This window comes from Halichoeres trimaculatus, unplaced genomic scaffold (genome assembly GCF_033239565.1).
Source record: "Halichoeres trimaculatus isolate MK-OKI-2021-1 unplaced genomic scaffold, fHalTri1.1 fHalTri1_scaffold_3, whole genome shotgun sequence".
Taxonomy (NCBI): Eukaryota; Metazoa; Chordata; class Actinopteri; order Labriformes; family Labridae; genus Halichoeres; species Halichoeres trimaculatus.
In genome coordinates, this window is record NW_027437181.1 from 29,264,117 (window position 1) to 29,287,367 (window position 23,251).

Here is a 23,251-nt window from a genome sequence, read left to right on the forward strand (position 1 = left end):
CCAGGACTCTTCTCCTACAGAGCCATGCTGTTGAGCAGTCTGGCCTCTTATATGAGGTCTTGTGGGTCATGTACCGCTTCCACCCAAATGTATAAGCTGGACTCATGCCATGGACTTTATGCATTCACATAGCATTATGGATGCCAGCTTTTATACTGTGAACTGATAGCTTCAGTTGGTCCCTCTCTTCTTTTGGGTAGAAGATGCGGCATCCATGATTTTCTTAGACCATGAGGCAGTTTTTCATTTTGTCTCAGCCTGCCTTGGTGGGCTCTGGCACAGAGAAGTTACTAGCATTTGTGGATAAGGCAACACACTGTGTCGTAGACAGGGGTTTGAGGATATGATTTTGAGCTGATGCGTTGATTTTCATTTCAGTCATGACTGTTTTTCCGATGCTGTGCTTCCTGAGGGCCTGGAAATCACAGATATTCAAAGTCTTGATTTTGAGCCTTCCTCCAGATTCCCTGATCCTCTGATAATACTTTATACTATAGATAACGAAATTCTCTAATCCTTTGGATTTTTACATTGATAAAAATTATTCTGAAAGTGTTCAACTCTTTGCTCACGCAGTCTCTCACAGAGTGGTGAACCATTTTCTGTCTTTCCAGCGGAGCGACTGAGCCCCTCTGGAATGCTTGTGTATAGTTTTAAGTGTCTTCACTAGTTTCAGAGATGTTGCTGGTGTTAAATTCAAACTGAGCTTACTTCTTCATAAAACCATAAAATTTCACAGTTGATAAACAATTTGCAAACCATCTATAGCATTTCTTATCAGCATTTAGCACAGTGTCATGATTTTGGGGGAAGATATGAGTTTTTAGACAGGCACCAGTCATCCCTGATTAATATTTCTTTATTGCTGCTGTTACTGCTGACTGAAAGCAAGAAAGGTAAAATCCAAGTTAAATGATTCATTGATTCATCACAAAAAGACTGTATTGAGTACAGAAACATTAGAAAATTAGTGCTTGTATAACAGCTACAGGAATGTTTCAGGAGCATCTCAATGCCCGTTTGATTAACCTTCATTCATTTATCATTCCTTTCATGGTCTTTTTCACTGTAGAAAAGAATGACTCATGAGTGATAAGTCATTATTCCTGCCTCAAATGTATCTTTGTTTGGCGTATGAACAAATTAAATCCAGCAGCAGCATGAAAGCTTCTCATTATGTTTGGCGCAGAGACAGGAGGTTGGAGGCTAATTGTTCAACAGTGAATGATACAGAAGCATGTCTGTCAAATTCAGCTGACTAATTGAATTGACATCGCCTCCTGTCCCAAAAACTGAAACGGTGTCAGTGAGATAAAAGCCTCAGCCTCTCATCCTACAAGCACTGCTCGCAGAAACCAATCTATTCAGGCTGATGTCTGTGTTTGGTCTTCTTCTGCAGAGCCCGATTGGATCAGACGCTAAATTTGGAAATCAGCGTTAATCAGATTTTGATTCGCTGACTCCAGAAGACTCTGACAGCAGAACTTCCCCAAATGTATCAGGTGTAATTTGATTTGTGAAACTCTTGGGTCTTAGAGAAAACTCTGATGCATTTTTATCTTTATCAGCCTCAATTACTGTTACCTAAATGTGTTTTTATAGTACCCCAGAACATTACAAACAATTCTATTCCTTTGTTTACTTCCTGTAGCTGATTCTGTTGGTGACTGTCTTGATGTTTTCAAACTTTTAAAGCACTGACTGAATCACAACTTAAGTCCTTTGGGTTTCTCTAAACACTTTAAAGCTGACAGTGAAAAGCCTCTTTTTCCAAAAATTCTGGTTGTTATCCTGGATTGGGAAGTTTGTGTTTGGACCCAAAGTTAACTTTGTCCGAACTGAGTGTGAAGCATCACACCACTTCCTGTTGGAGAAAGTTTGTGCGCTTGTATCTAAGTGATGAACAGTTTATTTGTGTTTTTGTGTCCTTGTACTTCATCACTAGATGTTGGATAGGGGACTAATGCAATACTTCAGTAATGGCTCTTTTGTCTTTCATCAATTCAACTGATAAAACTGAGACTGTGACTCAGCTGGTTCAGACACCTTTTGTTTAGTAACACACTGGTGTTAAGATGAGAGTAGCTCTTTATAGACCACTGTGATAGATTAAGGTCAGTTTTAATGTGGGGATATAATCTCCTAAATAGTCAATGCCATAGTAAATTGTCATGCAATAATGACCAAAGACACAGTGGCAATGATTATGACCTTTATTCATACACAAAATAAAATGTTTTATGCTCAGTAACTAAGGAATGCCATACAGTGAACACACTGGTGTGTGTGGGTATATATATATATATATATATATATATATATATATATATATATATATATATATATATATATATATATATATATATATATATATATATATATATATATATATATATATATATATATACACATATATATATATATATATATATATATATATATATATATATATATATATATATATATATATATTTATATATATATATATATATATATATACCGCATTTACCTCTGATTACCGCACACATTCCTTGTGGCATTGTTTTGTTGTTTTGCTCATTTCCATCCACTTTTGTATTAATTTTTCACCAAGATGGTAGAGTCTGACCGCTGTCAGTCAGCAATCAGTGAGGCTAACTGGAAAAAAAAAAGGCTTCAGTTTGCTAGGAAGCATTAAGACTGGACTATGTAGCAACGGAAGAAGGTCATGTGGTCTGATGAGTCCATATTGATCCTGTTCTAGAGTGATGGGCCATCAGGGTAAGAAGAGAGGCAGATGAAGTGATCACCCATCATGCCTTGTGCCCACCGTCCAAGCCTGTGGGGGCAGTGCTATGATCTGGGGTTGCTGCAGTTGGTCAGGTCTAGGTTCAGCAACAGTCGGTGCTCAAAAAATGAGGTCAGCTGACTACCTGAATATACTGAATGACCAGGTTATTCCATCAACAGATTTTTTCTTCCCTGATGGCACGGCCATATTCCAAGATGACAATGCCAGGATTCATTGGGCTCAAATTGTGAAAGAGTGGTTCAGGGAGCACAAGACATCATTTTCACATGGATTGGCCACAACAGAGTCCAGACCTTAACCCCATAGAGAATCTTTGTGATGCGCTGGAGAAGGCTTTGCACAGCAGTCAGAATCTACCATCATCAATGCAGATCTTGGTGAAAAATTAATGTAACACTGGATGGAAATACATCTTGTGACATTGCAGAAGCTTATCGAAACAAGCAAATGCAAATGTGTGCCATAAGCAAAGCTAAAGGCGGTCCACGAAATATCAGAGCGTGTGACCTTTTTTTTGGTGCCTTCTTTTTTTTGGCTAGGCAGTGTATAAACCCTCACCCTTGGAGGTATGGTGTCTCCATCAAGCTCAGTCTGACGGTTCTTAGCAGGGTCTTAGCTTTTTCTAGGAGTGTGCACTTATGGACTGAGATCTCATATGTTGTTTCCTATATCTGCTGGGGCATCCACCCAGCTTGGGTGTTACAATCCCATTCACAACAGGCACCACTGTTCCCCTCACACCGCACATCTTCTCTAGCTTTTCTCTTAGCCCCTGGTATTTTTTGAGCATCCATCCATCCATCCATCTATCCATCTATCTATCTATCTATCTATCTATCTATCTATCTATCTATCTATCTATCTATCTATCTATCTATCTATCTATCTATCTATCTATCTATCTATCTATCTATCTATCTATCTATCTATCTATCTATCTATCTATCTATCTATCTCCTAATTTAAGTGTTGTCTTCAGACATACAGATGTCAGGAAATGAGATAAGATTTAATGTACAGTGATTTTACTTTAGTCTTGAAGTACCGACTGTGCCCTGGATCTGTAAGGAGCAGCTGTATGCCTGATCCTACAATCAATGAGACATTACACTCCAGGCAGACTCTCCCCTTCCCTCATCAGACATGCAAATAATATGTTTTTCTACGCCAATCAAGCTTTATTTATAGGTCCCCTTTCACAAGTCTGTCTGAAGAATTACAAGTTATCTATCACAGCCTCCAGAACCTCCACTTTTATAAAGATGGCCTCTTCAACCCTACCTTTATCACATTTACCTTCTTTTTGTCTTGATTTCAGAGTGATTTTTTTTTAATCTGGCTTCTTTCACCTTCTTTTGACTGTTGCTTTATTAATGTTTTGTTTCTCATAATGGTTTTCCCTTTTAGTCTTGATCAGTGTCATCACTTTGTCTCACTATGTACGTGCTGCTTATTGTGTGCATATTACCATATCTATCCAGCTACTTCTTATGACCCCACTTCCATAGGACTTGTTAGAGTCTTGAGTTTGATGGTCCGGGGACTAGTATTCAAAGAAATAAACTGGCTTTGATTGTTTTTCAATCTGCAAACCCACCTTTCTTTTACAGACATACTGTGTTGTTTCTTTGCCTTGTCCCTTTTGTAAAGAGATTTTACTAGCTTCTCTGAATTACTCTAGAAAACAAAAAATTCCCCAACTTTGAACTTCTGTTAAACACCTTAGCACTCAGGGGGAAACAGTATTTCTGGCTTTTTTTCCCCTCCCACTCTTACATTATTTCCCATTGCTGCCTGTTTTCTCTGACTTTTGTCTGTGAAAAGCCCTTTTTAAATCAAGTTAACTTACTTCCTTTAGTTATTTTGAGACTGTTGAACTATAAGATCTCATAGTCTCTCACAGAGTGGTGGACCTCTTGCAGTCCTTGATGGACTCATTTAATATCAATGTAATTTAATCGTATTATCCTTGATTTATCAGGGGTTTTTTTTTAACATTAAGGGTTTCATTGTCGGTGTCTCAACTATTTGAAGTGTGCCTCTGCTCTAGAATTTAATCTGAGCATATATATTTTTTATAAACCAATAAAATGTGATCTTTTTTAAACTTATTTCAGTGAAATATTGCAAACCAACTTCTTCTGTTTTTCAACAATTTGCAAAGCATCCCAGTTTCTCTAAAATTGGGAATGTGCAAAGTAACCCAGCCTAACGAAGTCAAACTTGACCTGATACTTAATCCCTCAATGTTTATTGGAAGGATCTGTTACAATCCTTAAACAAACTCGTCTAATTCTGAGGGTCATGTAAACTGATATTACTAGCATCATGTTATATCCCTAGAAGAGCAGTTAAATAAGTGTTATAAGTCTTATTTTAAACAGTGTTCATCTTTATGGAGGTCTTCTGAATTAACAGTTTGAATGGCAGGTGTCTAATATCAAACTGACTGTTTTGTCCACCCCTCTGTGTCAGGCTCCCCTCTGCCAAATGGAAACATGCATCTTCACAGCTCAGTGAAGAGGAAATTGGGCGAGGAGAAAGGATACGTGTTCGACAAGCGGCTCAGGTACAACGTGCGACAGAACGAGAGCAACTGTCGATTCCGAGACATCGTGGTCAGGAAGGAGGAAGGCTTCACACACGTCCTGCTCTCAAGCCAAACCACGGACAACAACGCTCTGACACCGGAGGTAAAATACTGGAGTTTGCTCACATTTACATTAACTGTTTAGTCGGTGTGTTTCACTTATCTGTTCTTTTGTTTTCTGATATGTATTGATAACCTAAATCCTGATTCATTGATGCTGCTCTGTATCCCAGCTGAAGTAGAGCTCTGTATGAGGCTGAATAAAAAAGCAACACTTTTTCAGTAAATGCTGTAGAAATGCCCTGAAGCTATGCACTAACTCTACAACTGCTGCAGGGGAGCTTTTCAGGACACGGCTTTCACAAACTGTGGTTTTATTTGACAACTCGCAGGTTTGGCTATGTTTAGCTTCGGCTTCATTAATCTTCTACAGGGCATTGCTGAACAGACCTTGTATACTCAGGCGTAAAAGGTTAGGAAACAGCTCTTTAGGCTCTGTCTTTAGAACTGACGTATTGTTTCCTTATAACTGCCTCCTGCCAGACAAGGTTTCAACAAGTAGATTAATTAGAGGCACTTATAATCCAGCGTTATGCCATCTGTTGTTATTGCAGCAAAATGTCAGCTGAACTAGAGAGGAAAATATGCAGCAAGTTCAGAGAGAGCATTACATATTTATACTTCAGGAGAGCCGGAGAACCCGAGGAAAACTTCCAAGAAGTGTTTAGTCTGACATTTCTGTCACAGTTTCTATGACGGAGCAACTTTTCTGTTTTTGCAATGAAGTTACCGTCAGGTTATTTGTTTCAAACAGAGAGCCCAGTGATGATAAATGAAACTCTTATTTGCCATTACGTTGAACACATTGAAATAGAATCTGTCTATTTTTAGGGCAAACACTTCAGGTTGCTCAATGATATTCAAGCTGAGTCTCTCTGCAGGCGTTTAAAGGTGCATAATCTATGTCAAGCTGTGCTCAGTGGCTTTTCAAGATGTTTTCCCACAATCTCCTCAGCAATTTGTCAATCATATGCTAATGTGATGCCAATCAAATCCCCCATATAATCAATTTCTGACAGCAGAAAAACAGATTTTCAGTCCTCCTCCAACCTGTATTGAAAAGGCGGCAATTCATGATAAGTGTCATCTCAAGAAAAGAGCAGGTCTGGATTACAGTCTTTGTCAAATTTTCTAAAAGAATATGGGACACTGTAGCACTCTGCAAAATGTAACAAGTTAGAGTAGTAAAAAGAACTTCCTAATGGGCAGAAACCTTGAGCAGAACCAGACTCATGTGGAACAACCACCTGCTGAGATCTGACCATCTGTTGAGTGTGGGAGGGGGATAGAGGGAGATGTGGAGAGAAAGAGGTGGATACAGACAGAGGATGACGACAGCAACATTAAGCTCATATAGACTTATGACTGTAAAGCAAATAATGATGTTAAAAACATGAACAGAGCAGTTACAGTAAGATACTGGCAACAGACTGGTCTTAATGTTAACGGTCTGACATTAGCACTCAAACTGGTAAGGGATACTGTATAGTAGGTACATAGAACCACAAGACCTCTTGTTCACCCTAGACGAGTTTTATTATCCATAACTACCAACTAACGATATAGTATCCCCTCTATGACCTAGCTGTAACTTAACACCCTGTGAAAAATACTGATGAAAATATTATTGCATTGATTTGAATTAATTAGGTTTTAAAAATCAGTCCCAGTGGTTGTACGACAGGTGGCATCCCTTGGCTCCAATTGGTTCTTATCTGCCTGCTGTTGTTTAGCTAACTTAGGGTAAACAAGGTACAACTTTAACCTAGTGATGTCCCGATCCGATTACATGATTGGAAAAAGGGGAATTGGGGCTGCTCACATGGTTCCAGACCTGATCAGAATAGGGCTTTACACCTTTATCAGGGACCATAAACTGCTTTGTTTTACTATCTGTTTTACTATCATTATGTGGTGGTACAGAGTCAGACTGTCTCAACTCCACAAAGAATCAATACAGGGCATGACATCACTCTGTTGTGGTGACACAGTGAAGCTGAGCAGAACATGGCAGGGGCTTTAAGCTGAGAGCGTAATGTATCGTAGTCAAAGAAACGGATCAGGGCACAGTATCGGCAGATAGTCAAAATGAAATGACTTGACTCAGGCCCCGTTTACATGACGCCAAAAACGGTTGATTCCGCAAACATTTCGTTGTGTTTTGGCCTTCCGTTTACATGAGACCACGTTGCGTTTTCAGTGAAAACGCAAACTTTCGAAAATGCTCCCCAGAGTGGAAAGATCTGAATCCGCTCCTCCATCCAGCTTCGTGTAAACACAGAGTGGAGCGTTTCAGTCCTTGTCCTACTGGAGTCGTATGAATGCGGATCGTTTTCACGCCGTCCCCATGTAAACGCGGGTGGCTTTTGGAAACGCAAAGGAAGAATCTTTGCGGGAGTCTCCGAGTAAACAGAGCCTCAGACTCGGGGGCAAAAAACCCTGGTTGGGACATTCCTACCTTTAACGCTGCTGCTATGTTCACCACTCATGGTTTGAGTTTCTTCTTAGTGACAGGTAACCTTAAGTTTCTCTCACCTGCTCCTCTGCTCATGCTAGGATTGCTGGACAGGATCCAGTCTAAAAAAATTGAAGTTGTTTAGCTTGCCAAATTAGTATGCTAATCAAAACCATCATCATAGTCTCATTGTTTACTAGTATGACGCCATCATGAACGAACAGATTTTCTTTAACCTTTGGTTCATGGTGTCAACAAGCAGAAACAAAATGTGCCAGAACTCTCTGATTGCCTTTGACATTGCTTGTGTTAATTATTGTGATCATAGGCTTGTCAAGGGGTTTTAACCAATCAGAATAAAGCATCTTTCAGAGCCGGTAGATCAATAAGAAAGCCAGGAAATAATAATGATTATTTTAGAGACAGAAGTAAGAACACCAATGATTGCAGCTGGAGTTTAGTTGGTTTCAGACTTACATTAGGCTCAGATTGATAATAAAGATAAGACTAGTACAAATAGCCACAGCAGCAAGACTTCTGCTGCAAAGATACAGAGGAACCTTTGAGACAAGGGATCTCATGAATTCCAGAAAGATCTCTAGTCAGTAACTTTAATGAGACATGAGGATTTCAAGTTAGTGACTTGCAGACAGATGTAGAAAAGAGAGGGGAAGAAGCTTGGTGTGTTAAGTCTCCAGGTAGTTCGAGCTTACTGCAGCATTACTAAGAACTGGTCCAAGCTTGAGTCAGCCATGTGAGCCTTTTATAATAATGTCACCAAACAAACAGATGAACTGTATCTTTGGACAGATTCCTCTGAAGGATTCAATAACTGTACCATCTGTTTTTATATCTGTACTGTCAGGGTATGAGAGTGTGTAGCTCTGCGGTTCACCGGCTCTCTGCTCTGATGCTGGAGCCTCTTGCATTGTGATGATCCACTTGTAGATTTGACCGCCTGCGTGATTGGTCGCTCATGTTCACACTCCAATCAGCAACAAGCTGCTCTGCTCAAAGTCCCCCTGGGTGAATTCAGCAGCCAGCCTTTGCAGTTCAGCATAAGCTCTCCACAGCTCCACTTTTGAATGTCTGTCAGTCTGTTTCTTTTTGTCTCATCTGTTGTTACATTTTGTAGCTTTCCATTTTATAAAGGTGTAATTTATGGAATACAATGCTTCCAGTGCATTAATTCATATTTAATCTATTTGAAAATCAAGCTAGCCAGGGCTTATTCCTAAATGCTTTAGATTAATTTAGAAAAGATGAGAAAACTTTAAGGTAATCATGCATTTATGGTAAATTTGCTCTCCACAAATGATGTTGACCTAGCACAAATAAACCAGAGGCCACATCACATTCTGTTTTGACTTTATTGTTAGATAATTTGCCGTGAGTCGACAGTTTTTGAATAAATGAAGAGCTTTCACTTTGTTTTCCTCTCGGCTTCCGTGGACCTTTATTCCTCTGAGAGTGAGTTAAACTTCAGATGACGTCCCGTATCACTGTCAGCCACCTCTGGCTCATGAATTCAAGCAAACAGGATTTTCCTCTCCTCAGATTGAGGGATTGCGGGTTGTGTCTCAGATCTTCCGCAGAGGGTGGTTCTGGCTTTGATACAGCACCCGTGTGCACAGCAGCTTGCACTTCATACACACTGAAGTGGCCTTAACTGTGTGTGCACATGTGTGTGTGTGTGTGTGTACTTTCATGTGTGACAGTAAGCCCGTAAGCTGTGGGCTTATCAAACAGCTCTGATAGCTCCTTTTCTGCCTTTGAGTCTTTGAAGCTACAGTACGGGAGCAGGAGAATCAGCCCATGTGTTCGCTGAATGGCTAAAAATCTCCTAAAATATCCCGGCACATTTTTCATCTGAACCCTCGGAGCCTGATTTAAGTGAGGAAGTCCCTGAGCAGTGAACTGCTGCTCTGCTTGTCACCTCTTTTCTTTTACACGGTGGCTTTCTGTTGGCAGTCTTTAAATGACTGTGCGTTTTTTTTTTTTTAACAGCATGACTGAGTAAAATAGTAAATAAATCCACCATTCCATTACATTACAATCTAAGGTATCTGAATATTTTTAGATCTAGCATATGATTTAAACATTTTTACTGCTGTCAATAAGCATCTGGAGCCGTGGCACACTGTGTGTAAGTACTTTCTATGAAGGCATGTTCCAGTCCAGTTCACTGGAGTAAACTTTAAACCTGGCTCTTGGGTGAAGAAGGTATTTAGTTACAAAAACAGATTGATCTTCAAGCTCTTCTAAAGGAATTCTGTTTTCTGAAAGTCACCTGGTGGCTAGGGAAATGGGCTTTATAGCAACTGTATGAAAATAATCCATCTTAATACTGATGGTCTCTTTTGCTTTTGTTGGTCATATGGATTTGTCAGTAGTAATTTGCATAAAATGCTAAGTAGTTCTTAAAGAAGCATTAAGCATAACCAAAGGAATGATGCTTTGTGGTGCTTTGGGGTCCTGCTTAAATCAATGATAACAAAGAGGACAGTAAAACTAGACCTACTAATTCAGCATGCTTAAAGAGGAGTTATTATACTTTTCTTTAAAGCTTTCAACTGCCCCTTTGGTACTGCCGGAGTGGTTTATATGATTTCCCCCCCAATTTTTTTTTTTTTTCTCAAACTAGTGTTTTTAGGAAATTCTTTTATATCAGCCTCTGTCTTAAACTCTGCATTTTAACTGCTGTCTTTTTAAAGCTCTCTTCCCTCTTATTGGCAGCCCTCTAGAAACCTGTCAGGGCAGACCTTGGTGTCTGAGGCCTGCCCCTCCAAGGTGTAGTAAGTGTAGAGCTGCAGCTAACGATTATTTTAGTAATCGATTTCTCTGACAATTATATTTACAATTAATCGATGAATCAGAAAAAAAAAGGATGGGAATGCATAATAGTACAGTTCGCAAGACCAAACGTGTTGTTATTTTTGTTGATGACTTTTGTTTGCTTAATGATATACACAAAGAAACAATATATTTGAACATAATTAAACTGACCAGATGCTACATTTATAAAGTATAAAAAGTGATATGAATGTATTGTCACTAAAAGAATCAACAGTTTAGGAAAAATAAACAAAAGTATATTGCTATGTCACCAGATTAAGAACTTAGTGGGCCAAAAAGGCAAATAAATAAAAATATGTCCTCAATCTTTTCACCTGTTTGCTGTGTTTAAACATGGGCAAGCATAATAATCCCTCTTTAAAAAGAAAAAAAATTGAGAAAAGAAATTCAACCATCATTTAAAAAAATATAGATTTTGATGGTTTACAAAACATTTACACCCTTCAATTTATTGACAAAAGTACAAAGACACTATTGAAGCAATAACACGTAATTGTTTAATGAAAAACATGTGGAAATTATAGATTTGTTTTTGGTATTTAAAATAAAGTTGGGGGCAATAAAACACTGAAAAAGTTCTGTTATGCTGAGAAAAAACACCTATCAAGAAAAGCTGACTTACTCTGTTAGATTCAAGTGCAGAGTTTAACAGTTTCAGAGGTGAGTCTCACTGCATACATTTGAGAAGCATTAAAATAAGATTTTCGTTACAGGAACAGAGAATCTAGAAACATCTCTGTATAAAAAGGAAAAGGCTGAAAACAATTACTGGGTGGCCCCAGAATTTGGACCCTTTGGAGACACCCAGTTAAAAACAGACATGACTCTGGAGTGGAAACCAGAGCATGGGGCTCAGATCACTTCAATCACTTCCTTGGCAAAATAAAACCTACAACTCAACTTTCTTGACTCTGAAGTCAAACAAAATACAAATAAAAAATTATCCAACTCTTGTAGTTGCTGTAAACAATACCAAGTCAAGAGATGTTTTCAAATTAATGTTCAGATTTCAGGTACTTTATTAGTGCCAGCTTCTGTTACAAAGCATAGAAAGGAAAAACCAATACTTGTGCTCTAAAACTTCACTGTTCAAACCACAGCACACACGATCAATATGAGAGGCTCAGCTCAACCCAAACTGGCTCGACTGAGGAACTGACCCTCTTGAGGAGTTCACTTTCTGATTGTGTCGTTGTGATTGGTGTGGTTGCTTTCGTGCTTCAACAATCACAATCATCGATCGAGCAGCAAATGGCTGGTAGGGCATTTAACCTAGAGCCACACACTCACTCTCACCCACACAGGAAACTGAAAAAGAGTGGACATGAGTTTGTGTGTTTGTACCGTGGATATGCTGACTTTTCATTTATCAAAGAAATTAAGGTTCTCTTTAAAACATCAACTGTTAAAATGCTCATCAGGAGTCCCAGAGGCCAGGACAGAGTAACAGCATGCACAAAAAGATCCTGACACCACAACTTCATAAACTTCAGTATAAATGGATACCGTATTTATTATTTCTTTCTTTATACTAAACACTTGTTGTATGTTTTTAGATAGTGTTGCACTTTGTTATATTATATCATATTGAATCATCTATCACATCTAACCCATGCATCCTCTCATGTTATATCGTATCTTTTTGTATTGTATTCTTTCCTTTCATGTCTTAATATTTTGTATTGATTTGAACAGCGGATTGCTGGCTTGAAGTGAGGTCACCACAAAAACTGCTCCCCCTGGTGGCTGGCTGCAGTATAGGTCAAAAAATCCATCTCTCCAGTCATTCCAGATGGGCTGTGGTCAAACTTTAAAAAATTAATACACCTCGTAGAAATGTTTCTCACGTCCGATTGTTGTGGTGATTTGAAGATATCATTTGGCTGCTTTGTATACAAGTCCTCTTTTTTCTAAGAACTTTGGCTGTCATTAGTTATAAGAGGTTAAAAACAAGGCTTTACGTCATGTTTCATGATGATTGACAGCTGCAGATCTTGTTTATTATTTTCAGGGATTGAAAAATAAATCGGGAGGTAGAGTCAAGAAGTGATCAGACTTTCGAAAGAAAAAAACTATGTTTTTGTCACACAGTTCCACTCAGATTTTCCCAAACTCTGGCTGCACAATGGCTGCACAATGGCTGCCACTAGCGGCACCTGTGATGGGGGTTTTTTCCTTTAAAACCGCCTTTACAATGGTAAATGGCGTAGCCATGCTGTTCACTCTATATACAGTCTAACTATCCAGTAATCCAGTATCTTTGGAAAAGGCCTCTTTGGTTATCAAAAAAGAAAGATTGGTGTAAATGTTTAGAGTATCTCAAAATTCAGAGTGTTTTCATTTTTCATATTCACACATGTAATGTGACTCTCTCTGTGTCAGGGATGATCCCGACCCAGTGCCCCCTTCAGTAAACTTATCTGTTCTTCAGAGAGTAGTGAATGAGTGGGTGAAGGATGGTTGTTGAATGCAGCCCCTGAAAAAGAAAAGCTATTTCTGCTCTCAGAAATAATAAAAATGCCCTGCAGGAAAATGCAAAATAAATAAAAAATAAAATAATGAATAAATCTTGCTTCATACAGCATGTGGAAACTGGAGTGTGCTGAAAACAACCTGTCAGACCTGCTGAATTCTAAAAAGGCTCAAAAACACATGATTGATTGACTTCCACACACCCTGCAGGCACTGCTTTCATTTCGAGGGAGCTGATGCTTAGTGTTGCCCATCTCTTTGTTGTGGATACCACCTGTGTGTGTCTACAGATGTCCTTAAGGCTTCTGCTCACTGCACATGAATGTCACTTTGACCGCTGTCCTCTCCTCCTCCGTGTCTCACAGAGTGGAACCAGCATCTGCCCGTCTCTGCTTCTTGTTTCTGAGCAGGATTTTAATTCAACTTGCTCGAATAACGTCATTGTCATCGCGCACACACACACACACACACACACACACACACACACACACACACACACACACACACACACACACACACACACACACACACACACACACACACACACACACACACACACACAGACGCGTGCAGAAAGAGGGAGGAGAGACAGAGGGAGAGCCAGTAAAAACAGGGGACAGATCATGTGCTTGAGGAAACAGAGAGAATTAAGTTCTCTTTGAGGTTGAATGGCTAATGTGGGTCAAGGGTGATAATCTGATTAAAAGCAGCATTAAAGTGTGCAGATAGGCTGCAGACACTGATGTGGGTGTGGGGTTTTCGGTGACGTCTTATCGGATACAGGCTCAAACCCTGATCCACCGCACAAAAGAGAGGCCTAAAACTTGTCATAGCCAAGGGATATCCTTATTTTTGTATTTTTTCACTTTTTCTATCTAGATTTATGATTTTCATCTATGATTTTCAGTCCAATGGTGTGACTCTGAATCAGTAGCTTTTGTCAGCTCTTAGTCAAGTTGTTTACAGCTGGCAGAGAGGCTGCTCAGGAAGGAGGCCACCCACGATCATTTCATGTCAGCACAATATTCATACTCTGTTGTTCTTTTTGTAAAGTTATTGTTACAAGGTTTACGCAACGATATGGGATTAAAGTACATTTTTGTATTATGTATTTGACATTGTGTGATCATTTCAGCAGTTAAATCTGGCCAAGCAACAGTCCCCAACCTCAAAATATCACTAATTCTCACAAGCGAAGAGATGACTCTTGTTAGGCACAGCTTCCATCAAATTACCAGATTCAAGCTTCTGTGAAACCATGCACCTACAGCCTGAAACATCTGAAATTTAGTAGATACATTGAGTAGTTTTTTCAGCAAATGAAGAATTCTGAAGTTAAGAAATAGTCAGATGATGGGATAACTACTTTCACAAAGCCTTTTTTTTAATTTTACGGTTTTTTATTCATTTCTTCAATTTAAGTTATGTCATGGTACCTCAGTTTCTGTGTAAAATAGGAACAACTATACTGCTCCTACATTGTACATGGCTGCTTAGTTTTAGTGATGAAAAAACTGAAAAAGAGCTGTGATAGAGAAAGATAAACAGATGATAGATAGAAATCTGAAATAGATTTCAGTGGATTATACACTAACTGGCCACTTTATTAAGTACACCTTGCTAGTACCGGTTTGGACCCTCTTTTGCCTTCAGAACTGCCTTAATCCTTGGTGGCATAGATTCAACAAGGTTCTGGAAACATTCCTCACAGAGTTTGGTCCATATTAACATGATAGCTTCACACAGTTGCTGCAGATTTGTCGGCTGAACATCCATGATGAGAATCTACCGTTCCACCACATCCCAAAGGAGCTCTATTGGATTGAGATCCGGGGACTGTGGAGGACATTTGAGTACAGTGAGCTTATTGTCATGTTGAAGAAACCAGTCTGAGATGATTCCAGCTTTATGACATGGAGCGTTATCCTGCTGGAAGTAGCCATCAGAAGATGGGTACACTGTGCTCATAAAGGGATGGACATTGTCAGCAACAATACTCAGGTAGGCTGTGGACTTTAAACCATGCTCAGTTGGTACTAAGGGGCCCAAAGTGAGCCAAGAAAATATCCCCCACACCATTACACCAGCAGCAGCAGCCTGAACTGTTGATACAAGGCAGGATGGATCCATGCTTTCATGTTGTTGATGCCAAATTCTGACCCTACCATCTGAATGTGGAGCAGAAATCCAGACTCATCAGACCAGGAAATGTTTTTCCAATCTTCTATTGTCCAGTTTTGGTGAGCCTGTGTGAATTGTAGCCTCAGTTTCCTGTTCTTAGCTGACAGGAGGGTCACCCGGTGTGGTCTTCTGCTGCTGTAGCCCATCTGCCTCAAGGTTGGACGTGTTGTGTGTTCAGAGATGCTCTTCTGCAGACCTCGGTTGTAACCAGTGGTTATTTGAGTTACTGTTGCCTTTCTATCACCTCCAACCAGTCTGTTCATTCTCCTCTGACCTCTGGCATCAACAAGACATTTTGACCCACAGAACTGCTGCTCACTGGATATTTTCTCTTTTTGGGACCATTCTCTGTAAACCCTAGAGGTGGTTGTGGGTTAAAATCCCAGTAGATCAGCAGTTTCTGAAATACTCAGACCAGCCCGTCTGGCACCAACAACCATACCACATTCAAAGTCACTTAAATCACCTTTCTTCTCCATTCTGATGCTCGGTTTGAACTGCAGCAGATCGTCTTGACCATGTCTACATGCCTAAATACAATGAGTTGCTGCCATGTGATTGGATGATTAGAAATTTGTGTTAAGGAGCAGTTGGACAGGTGTGTCTAATAAAGTGGCCGGTGAGTGTATCTTGGACGCATGTTGCTATATTACACTACAAGATTTGCACTTTTCTAAGTTTGTCAGTTTTCTTTCATTCAGTGTAAGTCATATTTTGTGCCTGTCTGTAGAAAAATATTCACTCAGTGTTTCAGCCTGTCCACAGGTGACAGATGAGGAATTAACACACATCTTCTCCTCCTCTTCTTTTTCTTCAGATTATGAAGGAAGTGTGTCGAGCTCTTGGTAATGCGGCTGCTGATGACAGCAAATTATTGTTGCTGAGCTCCGTGGGGACTGTTTTCTGCAGCGGCCTGGAGCCATCGTACCTGATTGGGCGTCTGTCCACTGACCGCAGGAAAGAGAGCAGCCGCATCGCAGATGCTGTTCGGTAATGAAAAAATCTGTCCACTTAAAACAGGGAATCTTTCATCACTCGCCTTCAGAGCTGACTGAGTTGGGACTAATTGTTCTGTGACCCCTACAGGGATTTTGTGTTAGCATTCATCCACTTCAAGAAACCCATTGTGGTGGCCATAAACGGACCTGCACTGGGCTTAGGGGCCTCCATCCTGCCGCTGTGTGACGTGGTGTGGGCCAGCGAGAGAGCCTGGTTCCAGACTCCATGTGCAGCCCTCCACCTCACACCATCCGGATGCTCCTCGTACACCTTCCCCCAGATCCTGGGTGTAGCTTTGGTATGTCCCAGATATCAAGACTGATCTCACTCGACCTTATTTGATTCCTCCAATTACCTTATGTCTGCTTGTTGACTCTAAGTGTTTTGATATAACTGATAGCAGCATGTTGGTAATCTTACTCTTCTTTTTGTCTGATTGACAGGCCAATGAGATGCTGTTCTGTGGGAGGAAACTTACGGCACAGGAAGCATGTAGTCGAGGTCTAGTGTCACAGGTCTTCTGGCCAACCACATTCAACCAGGAAGTGATGCTGCGTGTGAAGGAAATGGCATCATGCAACGCAGTGGTAGGTTCTCATGTAGACAACATTGAGGGCAGGAACTTATCTAAGTTCTGGTAAAGATAGTAAATGAATGGATGGATGTGCAATGTAATGTGTGTAATGCACCCCCTCATGGTAGGAATATGTCACTGCAATTCTAAATAAAGTGTATGATTTTGTAGCTCTATATTTCTCATAGGTTATAAAGAAGTCTGCTCGTTCTCTAAAGCAGACTGCAGTTATGAAGCACAGAGTGTTTTGGGGCTACAACTTTAACTGATCTGGAGGAGAAGTTATAAACATATTAGTTAGCAGAGAGAGCCTTTCAATCTACTGCAGCCAGAGTCTGTGTAATAGAGGATATGAGGGACTGAGAGATTCTGAGTGAAGCCAGGTGACAGAAATAATATTTCTGCAAAAAAATACACAAGAACGGCAGCTGTCAATCATCGTTAAACGTGACGTAAAGCCTTGTATTAACCTCTTATTACTAATGAAGATGAAACTTTTCAGAGAAAAGAGGACATGATTACAAGGTAGCCAAATAATATCTACAAACACAACAATCAGATTCATTTTTTAAGGTTTGACCACAGCCCATCTGGAATGACTGGGGAGATTAAGTTTTTTTTTTTTTTAACCTATACTGCAGCCAGCCACCAGGGGGAGCACTTTTTGTGGAAACATCACTCCCAGCTAAGCAAGATAACATCCTTTTTTTTTTTTTTTTTTTTTTAAATCTATGGTCAAATCCAAAAAGTCTCCTGAATCTCTAATTTCACTAAGAGTACACACTGTATGGGGGGACTTTTTAATAGTAGTTTTGAAGATATTAAGACCATAAGTTTGCCCAACCAGAGGCACAGCTCAGCTCACGAGACTGACGAGCTTTCTAGATTATCAGTCTGCGTCAACATAAAGATGTGCACGCATCTTGACCGCAGAAGTAGTGTTAAGCTCCATTTATTCAGACGAGTTAGCGTTTTAAACACAGTATCAAAATGTATGGTTGTTCTGTGGTCAGTTTTTAGAAAAGATACCATACAACAAGTTTTGACTGTCACAGAGGAACCGGTGTTTTTGAGTTTATAGCAACCATGCCCATTGGTGACTCTCAGCGACAGTATCAGTGATTAACCGCTGAGTCACCAGTTAACAGGGTCACACTTTACACTGAAACTCCAGCAACGTCTGAGGGGGTGAATAATTAAATGTGCCATCTTTACCTGATATGGTGCAGTTCTCTGGATGTAGTTTTCTGGTTCTTCTATTGTAAACCGGGTCTCAGACCTAGCAGTCTGTGTGCTTTCTTTGGTCTGGGAGGGTTTCTGATTTATTACACTTCGCTCTAATTCAACTGGTGAGATTATGTAGCTTGTCTCTTGAGTTGTAAACATACTGTAAGATTTATCCATCATGTCCCAGTAAATCTCTACCATTTGTTTGTGCCTTGAAGGTTTTGGAAGAATCCAAATGCCTGGTGAGAAGTATCATCATGTCAGTCCTGGAGGAAGTCAACGAGAAGGAGTGTCAGATGTTGAAGCAGCTTTGGTGTTCAACCAAAGGACTAGAGGCACTGTTCAGCTACCTACACAACAAGACGTATGAGAAGTAATCATCATGCTCAGAGAATGAGGGTCAGAGATTATCCACAGATGAACGTCCAGGATGAATGTGCTACGATCCTAAACTGAAGGAGAAAATTGTGTTGCAGTCTTTGATCCATCCATCAGCAGAGAGGGTTCTCTTAAACCTCGACCAACAAATCATCTTTTGTTGAGTTTTTGTTGAACCCTTCACTGTCCAATCATTTTCTCTCCAGGGGACGAAGAGCAAAGGGCCAAGTGTGCATTGCTTTAATGGTCACTGAGAGTTGTTATTCAGGGAGGTACAGAGTGCTTCTGTATGTGTCAGTGAAATCATCAAGATCTATGAAATCATTGTTTGTCTGATTGCACATGATAAATTAACAATAATATGTTAATATATATTTATTTAGCAGTGTAAAGAAGAGGTTCCTTCTGTATATAAGATGCATTTTTCAGGACTTTCTTTGGTTGCTTATTGTTTGAAGTGTAAGCCAAAGTTTGCATGAGACACCGTTTCCTGCTCTGTACATGCACATTCCTTCCTCTAACCCGAAGACTCTTACACATAAACACCCACGTGATTATATTTATTCCAGGAAAATACATTTAACCTCTAGATAATTGGAAGAAATTTGATTCAGTTTTCCTACTGTAAAAGTCTCCACCAGGCTGAGCAGACGGCTTATTTTCCAGTAACTTTGCTGTCATAATTATAACCACCGTCAACTTGCTTCTGGTCCATGAAATGAAGATTAATGCATTTGAAGGCTACTAATGAGCCCGTCTGGTGCATAAATACTTTTAATATCATCCTCATACTGTCAACATCCATCCGTCTAAACTTAGTCTCACATGCAATTACAAGTTTTACTCATATTTATACAAACAATATTTCCTCCTTGAGTTGAGAAAAATCCAAACTGAATGCACTTAGTTTCTGTCTGACAAATAAATGTAGATGGTAAACACTGGAAGTCTGATGCACATGCCAGCCCTTCATATAAAGATGTGTCTGTTTTGAATCTAGTGGTGTAGTGACTGAGAAGTAGCACAGATCACATGGAAGGATTAGCTTCATACAAGCCATGCTGTGAGGGTTTATATTTAAGAAATGGCTTCCAGTTATCAGTGCAGACATAATTGTGTGTGAAATGCATTTTTTTTAACTTGTTGATTGTGACAACAAAAACTGTAAAGTGATCTTTATTGTGAAACGCAACAGTCACGTAGCTGGAGTCGACCTTGTCCTTAACTGCATGTGATGATTTCAGATTTAAAGACATATTTTTATTGCAATGTGTAGATTATATACAGGCATCTATTTTGGTTTACCAAAAAAACAACAAAAAAAGGAAACCTATGAGATGAGAAGTGTTTCTTAAGATGTGTGTTCGTTTTGCAGTCGTACACATGTTGTACAGTACAGAATAATATATGGATAAAGTAGACTGTTTGGTGTAACAGCTTGCATGTAATATACTGTACATATAAATGTGTGGCCTGTCTGGATACCTTGTATTGCGGGGTATGTTTTGTACCAATAATGTAAGTATTGTTAGAAATTGTGCAGTTTATTTTTGTATTTATTTGAGATAATTGTGAGTGCCATGTGGGTTCCTTTGCTCGAGAAGCAGCCGACTCCTAAAATCAGATAATCAAAGTCATCTATTAAAATCTGATAAAAAGGAACATATAACTCATTCCTCAAACACCAGGATATAAAACAGTTTTTCACTTGAATATTTAATTTCCGGGTTGACATTATTAAATTAAGATTATGTGGTGAATTATCGGAGCATGTCAGATAATCTAAAAGTGTGATGCTTTTGTTTTCTGGGCGATCAAAGTATGAACCTATCATCAATTTATTCTAATTCAGAATTTTCCTCTTCAGTCATGTGAAGCTTGATGCTTGATGTGTGGTTGTTGAACCATTTTAAGTTATCCGTCTCGTAATTAGCCTCAGCAGTTTGATTTCAGATGATGATTAATGGTTCCATTAAGCTTCTTTCAACTTAGATAAAGCAAGACAACGGCACAGATTGTTTTAGGCTGATGGAAAATTATAACCTGTGCAGTGCACCTGCATTCTCCCTTCATTTTGAATGAAAAAGTTTCCTGCATTCACTTTAATGGCAATATCCTCCATCTGCAGGAACTACCTTTGTGATGTGGATACTGTACAGCACCACTAAATGCAGACCACTGATTATTAACCACATGATCTGTGTATTTATTCATTAATTTATTGTAGTTTGTCAAATTTTATGCATCCTTTAAAGTGTGGCCCTGAGACTAAAGCTTTTTTTGACTTATGAAGAAATGTTTTAAATAATCTTTCAGGTATGTGATCTGGATTCATGTCCTTAAAAGGGCTTCAAAGAAACAAAATTGTGTTAAATTCCACATTTGTTCTATTATTTATTATAAATACCATTGAAGACAAGGTCTTTCAGAGAAACAGTATCATCTTTCATCCTTTTGGTGTGTATTCTTTTATTGATGTGTTCCCCACACTTTCTCCAAGCACACCTTCGGGTGCCTTACAGTTAAATATCAGTCAGATGTGGATCCATACATTATGATGGGTAGAGAAAGCTGCTTTAATAAACAAACAGTACTTCCACTCTGTGTTTTGTGTTACACATTTCACTGTTTTTTTCAGCAATGCTGGTCAACCAAATGTCAGATAGAATAGAATAGAATAGAATAGAATAGAATAGAATAGAATAGAATTGAATAGAATAGAAAATACGTATTATCCCCAAGGGGAAATTCAGGAGGAGTCACAGCAGCAATCAAGAAAACAAAATTAAGAAAGTGTATAGAAAGTACAAAAAGGTCCATAAGAAAATAGATGATGACAGCTTGTCCATCATTGTCCAGTTCAGCCAGCCTCCACCTCCACAGGGTCCAGGACTGAGCTTCTTCAGCAGTCTGATCAGTCTCTGTCTCCTGGATCCTGTCTGCTCTCAGCAGGTGAAGTTCCTTTGATGTGGCAACTGTGTCTGGTGTTAGCACTGTTAGCCATGTCTGGATGGAAGGACAGGTCCATGTCTTCACTTCTTAGCTCACACCTGAGAACCAGCACGTCGTCCTCACCTCCTTCTCCTCACCTTGTGGAAAACATCAGGCCTTGCACCAGTTAGCACTGACATGCTATAGAAAGCTAAAAGCTGATTTTACATGTAAACAATGTGTCTAGGTTACATGTAGGATCACAAGACAAACACAGGAGAAAAAGTAGTAAAAATATCACTGAAGACACAAAAAGTTTGGTGTCCATGACCAACAAATAAGCCATACAAAGTAATGATCCACTCCAAATGCATTAATGACGAGAAGCAGACTAAAAAATTACATAAAAAAGGACTAAGAAGACAGGGCTGCTGTAACAACAACTATTTAAACATATATATATATATATATATATATATATATATATATATATATATATATATATATATATATATATATATATATATATATATATATATATATATATATATATATATATATATATATATATACTGCATTTACACATCACTCCGTCTAAATGAGTTCAGGTTCAGTTAGAAATTCATGTTCTTGCAGCTGTTATTTTCTGCTGCAGTATTTTAAGTTTTTAGTTATGAGGGAGATGGGGAGATGAGCAGTGGTCAGTGCTGCTGACTTCATGTCCTGTTGTTGCAAAGTGAGATACCTCTCATTTTGTGCATTGTGAGAAAGTATGAGTGATGTCCACTAACATAACTAACCAAAGCAAAATAAACAGGGAGTAAAGGTACTCCACCTTTTGGTTTCGAGCTGAAAGATCTGGCTACAGCTGGTTCTGAGCCCACATTTCATGGTATTCACTCAACAAATGGAGGCTCAGGTGTCATTTTCTGACCCTATTATGAACTTTCAGCTGCATGAACAATAAGCCAGTGACTTAGAGCCAGGTGTCAGCCAATGAATGATCTGGAAGGTCAACCAGAGCCCATTTTTAAACAAAGAGAGGAGGTTACATGACCATGAGTTAACATGTGAAAGAAGCATCCTTGTGAGGCCACATAATGACACCTTTACCAGCTCCAGTTGCTGCATACAGCCAAGGAGAACTAAATTATTAATCACAGATTCCTGAGCTTATACTCCCTTTACATTGAGGGGGAGAGTTTTTCTATGTTTAAGAAGCATACTGGACCCAAATACAGTGTAAATTTGATACTAAATAGGTAAAAAGATCAAGGTAGCATCTAAAGGTACAAATGTGCCTTACCCTTATCTAAAAGATATACTTTTCCTGTATGAAGGACACTTTAAGTTCTAAGACTGAACATTTTCTGGAGTTCAATTCATCCTAAATGTAGTCAATAAAAGAAGATCTTGTGAAACCCCATAATGGAGACAAAACTAAGTATGCAGGTGCATTTCCTGCCGTACAAACACTGTGGAAGATGATTTGTCATGCACATCAAAAGACCGGTTTCTTTTAACAACACAATATCACTTTATTTGAAAGAACTTATCGAATCAACGTGATTCCCCATTCACATCAACTCTCAAACAAGAATGAGTACATCACAGTTTCTTATCCGCTGGTCAGGCTTTGAATGTTTTTTTTTTCTGTTCATGCATCCCTGAAACAGACTCTCCCTGACTGAATCATTAATAATTCAGGTGCCAGAATATTCCTGAGGAGTCCTGCTG

General features: G+C 39.2%; 1 protein-coding gene across 1 annotated transcript in view; it reads left to right on the forward strand.

The window, feature by feature from the left end:
* Positions 1-21,167, forward strand: part of LOC141788321 (chromodomain Y-like protein 2) — a 44,226-nt gene extending 23,059 nt beyond the window's left edge. Inside the window, exons 3-7 of the mRNA XM_074667230.1 lie at positions 5,267-5,484; positions 16,223-16,395; positions 16,492-16,702; positions 16,848-16,991; positions 18,424-21,167. Coding sequence (XP_074523331.1) covers positions 5,267-5,484; positions 16,223-16,395; positions 16,492-16,702; positions 16,848-16,991; positions 18,424-18,582 — 905 coding nt within the window. The 3' untranslated portion in view covers positions 18,583-21,167. The remainder of the gene's footprint in view (positions 1-5,266; positions 5,485-16,222; positions 16,396-16,491; positions 16,703-16,847; positions 16,992-18,423) is intronic.
* The last annotated feature ends 2,084 nt before the right edge of the window (positions 21,168-23,251 follow it).